The following is a 14771-nucleotide window of genomic DNA, read 5'->3' as shown; positions in this document are numbered from 1 at the left end:
AAAAAAAAAAAAAAAAAAAAAAAAAAATATTGTATTAAAATATTTATCTTGATTGCTAATTTTTTTGTGCTCCCTTAAATTTTGCTCCCAAGATTAAGAGCCTTACTTGCTTCATTCTAATCCCAGCCCTCAGGTCGCATAGCTAGTAAGTAGTGGAGATCCAGGTCTTGAAAATAGCAATTTCCCTCCAAAAGTCACATTGTTAATGACTTTGCTATATACAGTCTCACAAAAGTAGTAGAAGAAACAGTCTTTGCCTTTCCTACATATAATCTACTTAAGGGCTGAGTTTGGTGACTGATGCCTATAATTCCAGCACTTTGGGAGGCCAAGGCTGGTGGATTGCTTGAGCTCAGGAGTTCAAGACCAGCCTGGGAAGCATGGTAAAACCCTGTCTTTTCTAAAAATACAAAAAAATTAGCCGGGTGTGGTGGCACATGCCTGCTGTACCAGTTACTCAAGAGGCTGATGTGGGAGGATCACCTGAGCCTGGGGAGGTCAAGGCTGTAGTGAGCCAAGATTATGTCACTGTACTCCAGCCTGAGCAACAAAGTCAGACCCTGCCTAAAAAAAAAAAATCTAAAAAAATTAATTTTTAAATACAATTTTAAATAGATTTTTTGCACTAAAAAAACTACTTAAGGAGAAGAACAAACACACACACAAACAAATACGAAAATCAGGAGCCACAGAAAATAAACAAATGCATAATTAAATTATGTATAGGAGCTTAATAAAATAATTAGCATGATAAGGGCTGAAATGGATCATAGTGAATCATGAAACTGCTGTTATATGTCCCTTAAGTACTTGACAAATTCTAAAATAAGTCATTGAGGCTTTGTTTTTGAACTAGAATCAAAATTTTGAATTTAGAAGAGGAATGTTTGTACTACAGGTTGAGTGTCACTTATCTGAAATGCTTGGTATCAGAAGTGTTTCAGGATTCGGATTGTTTTGGATTTTGGAATATTTACGTTATGCCAGTTGAACATCTCAAATCTGAAAATCTGGAATCTGAAATAAGCCATTGAACATTTCTTTTTCTTTTTTTTTTTTTTTTTTTGAGACGGAGTCTTGCTCCGTCACCCAGGCTGGAGTGCAGCGGCCGGATCTCAGCTCACTGCAAGCTCCGCCTCCCTGGTTCACGCCATTCTCCTGCCTCAGCCTCCAGAGTAGCTGGGACTACAGGCGCCCGCCACCTTGCCTAGCTAATTTTTAAATATTTTTTAGTAGAGACAGGGTTTCACCGTGTTAGCTACGATGGTCTCGATCTCCTGACCTCGTGATCCGCCCGTCTCGGCCTCCCAAAGTGCTGGGACTACAGGCTTGAGACACCGCGCCCGGCCTGAACATTTCTTTTGAGCATCATGTGTGTGCTAAAAAAGTTTCAGATTTTGGAACATAATTTCAGGTTTTCAGACTTGGCATGTTCAGCCTCCTTGATTTAGTGATGATATTTCGTCTCTGAGCTATCCTGAGCTCCTTGAAACCAGCTCCATGTCAAAGCTGGCTGCACTGACCACATCACGTGGCAGGTGCTGAGTGTACAGAGCTCATTCCATAACTGCTGTTAACTGTATTGATTGCTACTCCTTTTTTCTCCAAACTGTTTCCTATCTTCACATTTCCTCCATTTATTCTCCATCCAGTCAGTGCTGTCAAAGCAAGCTGCTTGCAAAGCTTCCTATGTCCATTTTGTAGAGCACCAGAACAATATATTTCTAATCATTGTTGTTGGTTATCAACACTTTGCAGTTCGGCTAGCACTTTATTTTTTTTATTAAAGACAATTAGAATCAGCTGCCATCAGGTAAGAGGTTACAGTTTTGTTTTCTGAATAGTGAGACATCCATAAGCATAACAAACATTGTCTAGAGTACCATTTACCTTTTAACATAAATAGCACAAATATTAAATAAGAGCATATTGAAGATATACATAAAAATTTTAAGATAGATGAGCATCTGTAGTTATGTGCTTTGGTCACTAATATTGGATTGTTTGAATTGGAAATATTCTTGTCCTTCTCTTCATGATTTTAAAGAGAAAAATCATGAATTTCTTTATTTTCACTGACTTTGGAAACAAATATTTCCTCATACACATTTTCCCGTCTGCACTACCAATTTGTACTTAAAGTTCCCAGGGCCTTGGTGTAGTGTAAGTCTGTCTTTTGCCAGTCAACTATTTAATTATCCAGCTCAAATATAACCTTTTCTAAGAAGCTTTTCCAGGTCCATCTAGTCGGAATTGAACTATTTTTCCCATGCTGCCATTTTTTACCTTTTTATTAAAGGTATATGTCATGGTAGGAAATATGTCCAATATAATTTTGTATCCCTACAGGACTTAGGGTTCAAAACAGATTCACATATGTTTATTGGACTGAACTGAAATTTATGCTGTGGGAAATAAGGACGATAGTATGCTATGAAAACAGAATATTAGAGTATAGTTAGAAGCTTCCAGAATAAGACTGCCGAATTTCCTTAATGACTATATGCTTATGTCCCAGTGCATAAAATGGGAAAAATATCACTTATTTTTTAGCTTCCAACTGCATCCCATCTAAAAACACATATTCTAGGATTTCTTATGCATCACTCCTCCATTCACATAGATTATTAGTCTTCATTAAAGGGTTAACCCTTTGTGTTTACTTAGTTACCCCTCATGCTGGATGAATGTTAGATACACCCTCCATTTGCACCTGATGTCTGTCTACCTCAGTGTATTCCCAGTCCTGCAATGTAACTTCCCAAAATACAGAGTGTGTCCCATTAACACGTTTAACACAGCCTTAGCATGAGATCAGGCACATGTAGCATAAGAATTTATTTTATAAGACAGAATCCCAATAATAACCTTTCTTATGAGGGTCATGATTGAATTAATTAGCTTTTATAAAATTACCCATACAGGAAGACATCACTTTCGTTTTTCAGTGACTTAGATAATTTTAGTTTGTAAATTGTTTCCAAGGTTTCATGTGTCACTTGGGTCAGAAGGCCTTTGAAGCTTCCCAGAGTTCAGTATAGGAAGTTTCTGCTCTCCTGAGCTCACCTTCATCACTTTTATGTTGTAATCTCTTTCTAAAGAGATTATATAATGTTTGTAAGAACAATAGACTTATCATTATGATTATTATTATTAGTTTAAAAGGAGATTAAAGACCAAAATATGGATTGGCTGGAATATTTGTGTCCTTTGCAGACATGTAGCAATTATGATACTAAGAGTTGTAGCTTATTCCCTAACATAAGTGTTGCCAGTGGCACCAGTTTGTTTTGACTTCACCGCACAAAAGNTCTAAAGAGATTATATAATGTTTGTAAGAACAATAGACTTATCATTATGATTATTATTATTAGTTTAAAAGGAGATTAAAGACCAAAAATATGGATTGGCTGGAATATTTGTGTCCTTTGCAGACATGTAGCAATTATGATACTAAGAGTTGTAGCTTATTCCCTAACATAAGTGTTGCCAGTGGCACCAGTTTGTTTTTGACTTCACCGCACAAAAGAATTTGAGAGCAACTTTACCGCACAAAAGAATTTGAGAGCAAGTTCAAAGTGAAAGGAGGTAAGAGAGCTTACTGCGAAGCAAAAGTACACTCACCGCTGATCACAGAGGGCTACTCAAAGGTGAGACGATGCTGACTGACACTAGAGAAACTCCCTTTATGAGTTTCATATGATTATTCATGAAGGGGTAGGAAGGTGTGTTGCTATTAAGCACGTTCTGGATGGTCCTCTGGATATGCATGTGCTGTTGTACATGCTGGTAGATACATGGCATGTCTCAACATCTTAAATCTCTACTTATGGGTGTATTTTTTACTATTATAATGAGCATGGAACAGCCCAAAGACAGTAATCATGGGTTTCTGCACTTGCATGCATGTGGGGATTTTTCCTTTCCACTCCTTTACCTCCTTGCTGTAGGATGTTCTAACCATGAGCCCAGGGTGTGGGTTGTGCACTGTCAGGCAGTTTGTTCTCTCCATTTATTTAGGAAGTTTGTTCTCCTTTAAGGGAGACTATAACCACCCTATGTAATCTACTTTTTAAGGACATTATTTGGTTTAAAAGACTGGCCGAATCCTACAGCCATCAACAGTGTGGGGCATAGATGTAAATGAGAGGACATTTTGAAAGGACATGCACTATAGGATTTTAATTAGCACATTTGCCAACACCATGTTCCCTTTGAAGAAAGGTTTCTTTAGAAAGATTCTTCAAGTTGTCTGTATCATGATGTATTCTTTAAAGTGGCAGCATGGCTTGAGGTTCTAGTGGATGTCTAAGATTCACCCTCTCACTGTGTGACCTTACGTGCACTCTCTGGCATTCATTTACTCTAAAGGTCCTGGCAGAATCCAAAGGTAATGTCTATATGGCCTTCTTAGTTTCTTTAAAGGCAGCTACTTGATACACGGTGACTCATCAGTCGTCAAGTCTTTGAGAATGAGCTGCCACTCAGTAAACAATCAAACAGCATGAATTTAGTGATCATCAATTTAATATGAGAACAATGAATAAGACTGTGGGGAAAGAGGACAAATAGAAACAAATTAATTCAAGTATTTATTAAGTATTTATGAGTACCCATGCTCTGGACTCTATACTAGATGCTAGAGATTTTAAAATGAGCGATACAACTTTTTGTCCAGGAGAAGCTCAGAGTCACATAAAAGACACACACTGAAGGCTTTGCATTTGCTTAGAAAAACAGATTACATACCCATGAGACAAGATAAGAACACTACAGTAAAAATATGTACAGTAAAACTTTATTAAACCAGTTGCCATTGTTGGTAAATCTGTGATAATTGGGATAGGAACTTTCTGCTGTTGGGGGAAAATATTGAAGCAAGGTATGCATTTCATTACTAAAAGGTTTAGTATAGTACGTTTCTGTTCTCCTGAAATTATCTCACTTCTTAACTTTTTTCTCAGAAGTATGTTGCATCATGTTTGTTAAGAACAATGGACTCATACTCATCCTAATGATAGGCATAATGTCCAGGAAGCCTTACTTTTTGGAAAGCAAATCTTATAAAAGGGCAAATGTGTTTTGTGACAGACGACAAAGAGACACTGTAGGTTTTACAACCATTTGGGAAAGTTATTTTAAAATATAATTCTTTTTATTACTTACTATCTGAAAATAGCTAGACAGTGAAAATTATCAGTAGGTTGTATTTAAAGTTCTTCGTACACGTCAATTATTTCGGGTTTGGCACAAACCCAAGGAAATATTTTTATATATAGGGTCTAGTTTCCAAGACTGTCCACAAAAATCTAGGTAGCTTGTAATGCGAATAATCAACCATCTGAATCACAGTATTTTCCAAATTGTGCCAGCTGTTATATTCATGAGGATCCGTGAGTTTAATAAGAATTTTTAAATCTTGTTTTCATTTTGACAAAATATAAAAACTAACATACAATAATCATATTCTGTATCATCTAAATGAATGCCCTGTTATGTGATTCTTGAAATCATGTTTATGGTCACCTCTATAATTGTGTTTGTCTCTTTGTTGTCATTTGCTTTTAACAGTTTTAGGGGTTTCTATATACACTGGTTAGTAGCTGGCTGCCATTTGATTGACTAACATTAAAGTAATAATGACACAATTCTTTCATATTTACTATTATCCTCATGTTGATTTTGTTTATCTGTTATGACAAAAAGCTCAGGCAATTTTAGTTTTTAAGATTAAATTTAGATTTTAAAAATAAACTGATGCATTAGGCAGAATAGTGTAGACTAATGATAAAATAACAAAGGCAGACAAAGTGGATAAATGATGCAGTTATGTTAAGGGATAGGCCAAATTAAATCCTAAATCCAATTAGATGAAGATCTGTATAGATGAATTCTGCAGTATTTCAAGGAGAGAAAAGTAGTGGGAGAGTTTAGTCATCACACAGGACTCGTTAAGCAACTTAATAGTCAGCCCACCATAACTGCCAAAGTGAATACTCAGTGGAATTTTAAAAATTTATAACTAGGGTTATACCTTACAGTGCCTTAGCAAAATAACAGACCAGTATTTATTTCTGCTCTACACATCATTTTAAAATTGGAAAATTTGTCATAAAATCCAGATTTCTGGCTTTTTTTTTTTTTTTTTTAAATGAGAAGGCATGGCAACGATAGACCTGTGGTTCCCTGTGGCATTAATAGAGCTGGGCAGTGACTGTTTCTTATACAAGTCCTGCTTGTCTCATATACATTTGCTGCTTATATTTCACAAGCATTAGAGTCTGTGCTACCCAATCGAAGCCAATGTTGGATATTTCCCAGGATGCAGTAATAAGGGTTTTTGGAAAAGGGAGTCTGTAGCTCTGCATATGTTGTTTGTGAAATAAGTATTTGTGAGTAGGGGTTTCTACTGAATATGGCTCCTTTCTAGGGCACTATCACACTTTGTTGTTTCTGTAATCGTGGTTTGGTATGTAGATAGAAATAAAAATCAATCTTTAGAAGCAAATTTATAAATTAATTCACTGCATTCATAGACTCAGAGGCTTGCCTGTGAGAAGGAATATGAGTGTCCTCTCCTTCCTTCCCTACCCCTCCTCCCACCACTGGCATAATGCCTGCCTGTCATTTGTATGCTTCCTTCCCTATTATTACTGCTTATTCATTTTACTTCATTAATGTTTAAAGACCATTGCGGTTATTCACTGAAAAGGGCAACACTTACCACCAACCATGCATAGGTGAACTCAGATGAAATTTCTGAGGAGCTCTTTTGAAAGCATGGTATTTCCAGAGTCTGATTTATCTCTATTTCTATTGTATGGTTGCTTTTCCACTCATCTGATGTAACTGTAACAAAACATAAGGTAGAAAATATGTGAATCTCTGATTGGTTTCTAAAGTGCTTTTTATCAAAGAGACAAAAACGGTTTTAGTACAGGGATTCATCTATCCTCAGGGTACACCTATGAAGCAGAGAGGCCAACTCCCACGATAGCCCTCATTGTATAAGTGGCTAAACGGAGTCACTGAGGAGCACAGAATTGTTGCTAAACACTGAAAAATTACAAGGAAATGACCCTCACAGAATCAAACTCATTTGGTGTGTTCCTCTGCTTTAGCCCCAAATTGGTGCTTTAAACTTCAGGTTCCATTTCCTTGATCAGATAGAATATAAAACTTCATAACTTAGCCTTAACTGTCTTTTTATTTTGTTGGACTTTATTTTTTAGAGTAGTTTTAAGTTCACAGCAAAATTGAGCAGAAAGTACAAAGTTTCCAGTGTATCTACTTCCTCTACCCACCCCACAACCTCCCCAACTGTGGACATCCTGTTCCACAGCCATACATTTGTTAAAATTAATGAACCCACACTGGCACATCATTATCACCCAAAGTTCATAGTTTATATTAGGGTTTACTCCTAATTTTATACATTCTATGGGTTTGGACAAATGTATAATGACATGTATCCACCATTATAGTATCATACATAATAGTTTCACTGCCCTAAAAGCTGATCTTTTACAGTCTTCATATCTAATAGTCTTCTCAGAGCTTATAAACATTCCTCCCATAAAGGAACTACACAAAATATATAAGGAAACTTTGAGGAAGCAGTGTTCATTATTTTCATTTTAAGGTAATAGAAGATAAATATCCATTTTGTAATCTCTCCTATTGGGAAAGTTTTATATACATACATAAAAATTTGTGACTAAACTATAACATCAAAAGAAATTTATAAATAAAGGCAACTCTATTATCCAAATATCCTAAAAATCTTATATTCTTTTTTCTATATCTATTCAAATCTTGTTTGCATACACACACATTTTCTCATAGTCTGCAATCCTATTTACCAATGAATGTTATGTATATTGTTACTTTAAAACGTTTTGTGTGATTCTTGAACTATTGGTGATTTAAAGTTATAGGGGCTTTGTGTCATTTTATCATATATACTAATCATCATTCATTTAGTCATTTCCAATTATTGAATCATTATGCTCTTTCAGTTTGGTTTTTTTAGTTTATTTTAAACCATTACACGCTATATAGCAAGGATCATCCTTATGCTAATAGCTTTCTTCTGACCATTCAGCTGCTTAAGATAAATTCTCAGAAGTATAATTAATGGATCATTGAGTATGAACATTTTTATTGCTACTAACATTGTGTGTGTGCATATATATATATAACATATATATGTTATATATATTATATATTAGTCCATCAAAATAAAAGAAAAGGCTAGGTTATGAAGTTTTATAGTCTATCTGATCAAGGAAAATGAAACTGAAGATTAAAGTATCAATTTAGGTCTAAAAATATTATATATAAATATATGCCATATAACAGTATACATTTTTAATGGCATGTTTCTCAGTTTATAAATTTTATATCTAGTCTTTAGATCTTTGTTATATTTTAATCTCTTATCAATATCATCTATCTTCTTTACTGGTAACTCTTTCCTCCTCCTTTTCCTAATTAAAACCAGATCCCCACAGCATTTCTTGCACTCTAATTCCTCAAGTTCTGGAGGTGGATCAGTGCTTTCTTTGCTCTCCACTGCTCTTTCCAAATAGTACTCCAAGCCCATAATTGAAAAAAAGAACCCTGTCCCAAAGGGGAAAAAAATCACTTAGCTATCACAGCACTTCCAAATGGAGTTGTTTGTATACCATCTCTACTATCATATTTTTTTGCCATATTTGCATATGATCATTACTACTCTTTAATTTTATTCTTAAATTATTGTAATTGTTTTACATATATATATTTCTTTAAAATATACTGAATATCTCTGAAGTCCATGCAATCCAAATGTTAGTTATATTTTAATAAACATCAATCAAATACATAAGTATTGTATTTTTGTGAACTTTGTCCCGAATCTGGGAAGCTGGCAGTATAAGTCGCATTACTTTTTGAATATACCAGAAACTCTCTATAAAACAAAGAAGATAAATAGGGTAACAAAACTAAAAATACATAGACCATATCTACAAGAACACTAAATAATAACACATCCCTCTTAATTGGTGGGGAAAAATCCACTGAACCACTGTGTTATCAGCAACTGTGCAGAAAGAAACAGAGGAAGGTCAACTGGGCTTGTGATGGATCTTAGAACTAGAGAACCTGCACTACCTCCCTCTGTCTAGTAACAGGTAATCACTGGAAAGACAGGTAGATTAATCCAAGAATAGTAGCTGAAATGGAGAAGAGAGTTTGCAGACACCAAATCACCAGTGTCTTCAAGAAAAATAAGAAAAAGGTTGTCAGTGCTGGAGCAGAAAGGACTTCTCAGGACACTTGCCATGGGGAGAAAAAACTGCTGGACATAGAATCCAATAAAACAGGACAGGTCCAATAAGAGAAATCAAAGAGGCAATTTAGGTAAACATGAGGGATAGAAGCAAAGGAAATACACTCAGAAAGTACAATGGTAAAATACTTATCTTTAAAATAACAGAAGAGGTAACTTTAGGGATACTGAACACTCTAGAAAACCTAGCCTGAGCACAATTTACATCATTTTATTTCTTTTAGCTCATTTTGAATAATTTGGCTGTAGTTTTTATTTACTTTGTTGTCATGTCTTGATAATAAGGACTTCATAGATTGTACCCTCACTAGAAAACTACACACTGAGTGGGGGAGACCCGAAAGAGTGTAGCAAAACATAAAAGCCCAGGAAGTCTGGATAATTAGCTGCAACTTTGAATGCACTCCCTGATGGACACATAAATCTATGTATAAAGAGTGGAAGCCTAATTGGTTTAAGGTGTTTGAGCATAACTTTTGCCAAAATCATTAATGGACCAGTAAAGAGGCTTTGCCAACGCAGCGGAAACTTCCTGTGAGCCAAATTTAAAAATAACTATTAGTATAAAAATCTGAGCAGAGAGATCAATGGCCTTGCACTGCAAAGGAGACATTCAATTTAAGCACAGATAAGTTACTAAAATGAAACAAAATGAACCTAAATAAGACAGAATATAGAGTTGCAACATATATATATATATATATTCTACGCTCTGTCTATAAAAATATATATATATATTTTAAATGTCCAGTTTTCAACAAAAACTTATGAGACATGGAGAAAACAGGAATGTGTGACCCATAATCAGGAAAAAAGTAGTCGCAGCTGAATCTGGGTGAACCCGGGTGTTGAATTTAAGAGACTTCAAAGAAGCTATTATTAGTCTACTCAAAGTATTAAAGCAAAATATGACAATGACTCAATAAATAGGAAATGTTAACAGAGAAATAGAAAACTATAAAATGAAGCAAATTTATATTTTAGAGTTGAAATATCAGTAACAAAAATAAAAAATTTACTAGATGTTCTCAATAGCAAATTTGAGACGACTGAATAAAGAATTAGTGTATTTGAACATTGTTCAATATAAATTATCTAATCTTAAGGGAGAAAAAGGATTGAAGGAAACGAAAACAACTTCAGAGCCATATAGGACAGTATCAAGCATGCTAACATACATGAAACAGGAGTAATAGAAAAAGAAGTGAAAGAGTAGGGGGATGGATCAAATATTTGAAGAAAGAATGGCCAAAAACTTCACATATTTGATTATTAAAAAACTTTCTTAAAATTAATCTACGTATCCAAGAACTTTAACAAAACTTGAATAGGACAAACTCAAAGAGACACCCATGTAGACACATCATAATCAAACTTCTGAAAGCCTAAAAGAAAGAATAAATTATAAAAGTAGAATTGAAAGGAGCAAAAACCAACCAACCAAACAAACAAAAACAAAAGCTCACCCCATTCAGCAGACTAATAATATAACCAGTGGCTCATTTTAATCAGAAATAATGGAGGTTGAAATATATATTCAAAATGCTAAAAGGAAGAGAAACAATCCACTCTGAATTCTATATCCAGTGAAATTATCCTTTAAAATTAAAAATGAAAAAATCTGAAAGAATTCATTGCAAGTAGATTTGTCTTACATGAAATACTAAAGTTCTTCAGGCTGAAAAGAAATGACAACAAACAGTAACTCCAAATCATGGGGTAAAATAAAGAGCACAAAAAATGGTAAATACATGAGTAAATATGAAAAATTATATGTGTAGTCTTTATATGTGAGTAAATAAAAACCATACATATATTTATTTTTCTTTTCTCTTCTCTTAATTTCATTAAAGAACATGAAATTATTTAAATCAGGGGTCCTTAACCCCTGGGCCATGGACTGGTACTGGTCTGTGGCCTGTTAAGGAACCAGGCCACACAGCAGGAGGTGAGCAGTGTGTGAGTAAGCAAAGCTTCATCCATATTTACAGCTACTCCCTGTCACTCACATTACCACCTGAGATCTGTGTCCTATCAAATCAATGGCTGCCTTAGATTTTCATAGGAATGTGAACTCTATTGTGAATTGCACATGTGAGGGATCTGGGTTGTGTGCTCCTTATAAGAATCTAGTGCCTGATGATCTGTTGCTGTTTACCATCACCCCCAGACGGGACCATCTAGTTGCAGGAAGACAAGCTCAGGGCTCCCACTGATTCTACATTATGGTGAGTTGTATAATTATTTCATTATATATTACAATGTAACAATAATAGAAATAAAGTGCACAATAAATGTAATACACTTGAATCATCCCCAAACCATCCCCCTCCACCTTAGTCTGTGGAAGCTGTCTTCCATGCTGGTCCCTAGTGTCAAAACGTTGGGTACTGCTGCTTTAAATCCTTAATTTAACACTGAACTGTTGAGTTTAATACATATATTATTATATATGTGCACTTTATAGTTTCATATAGATGCAGTATATTTAAAATAATAATACAAAGTGGTTTAGAGGAGACATGGTGGAGCAAGTTGCAGAAAAGAAAATAAGAGAAAAATAGACATAAGAACAGATACACAAATGCTTCTGACTTTGGAGTTATCCAACAAAGATTTAAAATAACTCTTTTTCACATACTCAAGAAAACAGAGAAGAAAGGGACGAAGTAGATCAAAAGGTGGACAAATTTATCAAAAATTAAAAATCTATCAAATGTGATCAATAACTTACAAATACAATATTAGAAATTAAGAACTAATATGATGGGGTAAAAACTTATTGGACATCATAGAGATAGAGTTCATGATTGGAAAACAGGTCAATACCTAACTCAATCACAGAAGGGGAAAACAAGTAGAAAATATAGAAGAAGGCATTAGAGATATATAAAAATGTGGATTTAGGTGTTTTTATTTTGCTCCAGAAAACTAACATTACAAATTTAAATGCTCATAAAAGAAAGCATGCAAGTATCAGAAATTATGAGTGAATTCTTATATAATTTGGAAATGAAGAAACTTTTCTTGACCAAAACTTAAAATCAGGACCAATAAGGGAAAAGAGTAATAGATTTTATTTCATAAAAATAAGAAATATGCTGCATTGCAAACAATGTAAGAAAGTAAGAATAAATGACAAACTGGGAAAATATTTGCAACTTATACAACACGGGACTAATAGGTTTTATATATGGGACATTTTCAGTAGAATAAGAATAATAACCATAATGAATTGAAATTCACCAGTATGTTTAAGTTCATGTGAATTCATGATACTTAACATAAAATACTTATGGGTCACTTTCTAAAAATACTAGTGAACCAACTCATTTGAAAACTCATGATTAAAGGGAAAGAATCAAGTATCTAGTCTGCTTTTCTTATACAAACTATACATCAAATAAGTAATAAGTTAATGACAGGAAGTTTCTCTTTATAGAAATACTTAAGCTAATAAATTAAGGAATGATAGAATATCACTAGTTGGCAAATCATAATGATTTAATGAATGCAGGGAATGCTCATCAGTGACTCTTAACATCATGTAACAGAATTATGTGCCTCTGATGTAACTATACATCATCTATCATGTAGTCTTGCCAAAAAACAAAAAAGAAAACCTTAATGTGATCAAGTCTCTATCAAGAATGTAAGATAACTTAGAGTCTATAAGGCTAACTATAAGGTGAAAACATAGAGATACTATGGGACTATAAGAGCAAAATCCAGGCTCGACAAATCATCAAATTTATTCAGCAAATATATGGCAAAGGAAAAATAACAAATGTAATATAGCTTTCAGATTAAAAGGGAATTTCCAAATAATCAAAATATATCTAGTTTATCTGCATCCTAATTTTAAAAAAACCAAAATGTAACATTATGAGGCTGATGGGATATTGAATAATATTAAATACTACTTTTTTTTAGTTTTGGTGGTGGATTATGTCTTTTTTTAAAAACAACATCTTTATCTTTTAAAGATTCATACTAAAATAAACAAGATGTCTTGCATTTTCTCCAAAGTAATCTTGGAAGGCAGCAGTTGATAAGTGTTTAAATAAAAGAGATTGGCTATGAGTTGATAATTGCTGAAGTTGTATGTTCAATATGTGGGACCTTATTCTATATACTTTTCATAATTATTCCACGTGATTTTTGTATATTGTTTAGAGTTTTCTACAATTAAAGCTTTCAGCATTGTTTCATGAATCACCTAAAACCGTCTCCAGTATTGTCAATTATACATAACACATTCTAAGAAAAACAAAACAATGCCTTTCTTCCTTGATCCACTGCTATTATTCTCTAACTCAGAGGACATAAAACTTGGCCTGTAGGCCAAATCTGGCTTGTTGCCTGTTTTTGTAAATAAAGTTGAATTAGAACATAGGCCCATTCATTTACATATTCTCTGTGATGCTTTTTATGCTACCGTGGCAGAGTGGAGTGGTTATGATAGAGACTTTACGGACCACAAAGCCTAAAATATTTAATATCTGGACTATTTCAGTCTGTTTTGCGATGCTGCAAAAGAATATCTGAGATTAGATAACTTATTTAAAAACATATTTATTTATTTATCTCAGTTCTCGAGGCTGGAAAGTCCAAGATCAAAACATTGGCAGGTTTGGTGTCTGGTTAGAGGCGAGTGTTCTCTTTCAAGATGGCACTTTGAATGCTGCATCCTCGGAGGGAGGAATGCTGCTCCCCACATGGCAAAAGAGCAGAAGAGCCACAGAGAGACAAGAGGGGGATAAACACACATTTTTATATTGCCACAAATCTTATCCAGGAGAGTGGAGCCCTTATGGCCTAATCACCTCTTAAAGGGTCCGGGGTCTAATATCCAGAGTCTACAAAGTAACTTAAACAAATTTATAAGAAAAGAAACAACCCTATTAAAAAGTGGCCACAGGACATGAATCAACACTTCTCAGAAGAAGACATGTATGCAACCAACAAACATGAAAAAAAGCTTAACATTACTGATTATTAGAGAAATGCAAATTGAAACCACAATGAGATACCATCTCACACCACTCAGAATGGCTGTTGTTAAAAAGTCAAGAAGGGGGGCGGAGCAAGATGGCCGAATAGGAACAGCTCCAGTCTCCAACTCCCAGCGCGAGCGACACAGAAGACCGGTGATTTCTGCATTTTCAACTGAGGTACTGGGGTCATCTCACTAGGGAGTGCCGGACAATCGGTGCTGGTCAGCTGCTGCAGCCTGACCAGCGAGAGCTGAAGCAGGGCGAGGCATCACCTCACCTGGAAGCGCAAGGGGGAAGGGAATCCCTTTTCCTAGCCAGGGGAACTGAGACACACAACACCTGGAAAATCGGGTAACTCCCACCCCAATACTGTGCTTTAAGCAAACGGGCACACCAGAATAATATATCCCACACCTGGCCGGGAGGGTCCCATGCCCACG

At 34.9% G+C, this 14771-nt stretch overlaps 1 protein-coding gene across 2 annotated transcripts in view; it reads right to left on the bottom strand.

The window, feature by feature from the left end:
• The window catches only part of CD96 (CD96 molecule), a 110237-nt gene that overhangs the window by 81065 nt on the left and 14401 nt on the right, over positions 1-14771 (bottom strand). For both annotated transcript variants that reach the window (XM_017882382.1, XM_017882393.1), the window contains exon 3: positions 6725-6849. In XM_017882382.1, the coding sequence (XP_017737871.1) occupies positions 6725-6849 (125 nt within the window). The remainder of the gene's footprint in view (positions 1-6724; positions 6850-14771) is intronic.

This window comes from Rhinopithecus bieti, unplaced genomic scaffold (genome assembly GCF_001698545.2).
Source record: "Rhinopithecus bieti isolate Rb0 unplaced genomic scaffold, ASM169854v2 scaffold_777, whole genome shotgun sequence".
NCBI classification, from domain to species: Eukaryota; Metazoa; Chordata; class Mammalia; order Primates; family Cercopithecidae; genus Rhinopithecus; species Rhinopithecus bieti.
Note: the sequence above shows the minus strand (reverse complement) of the source record. Positions and strands in the feature narration are given on the sequence as shown.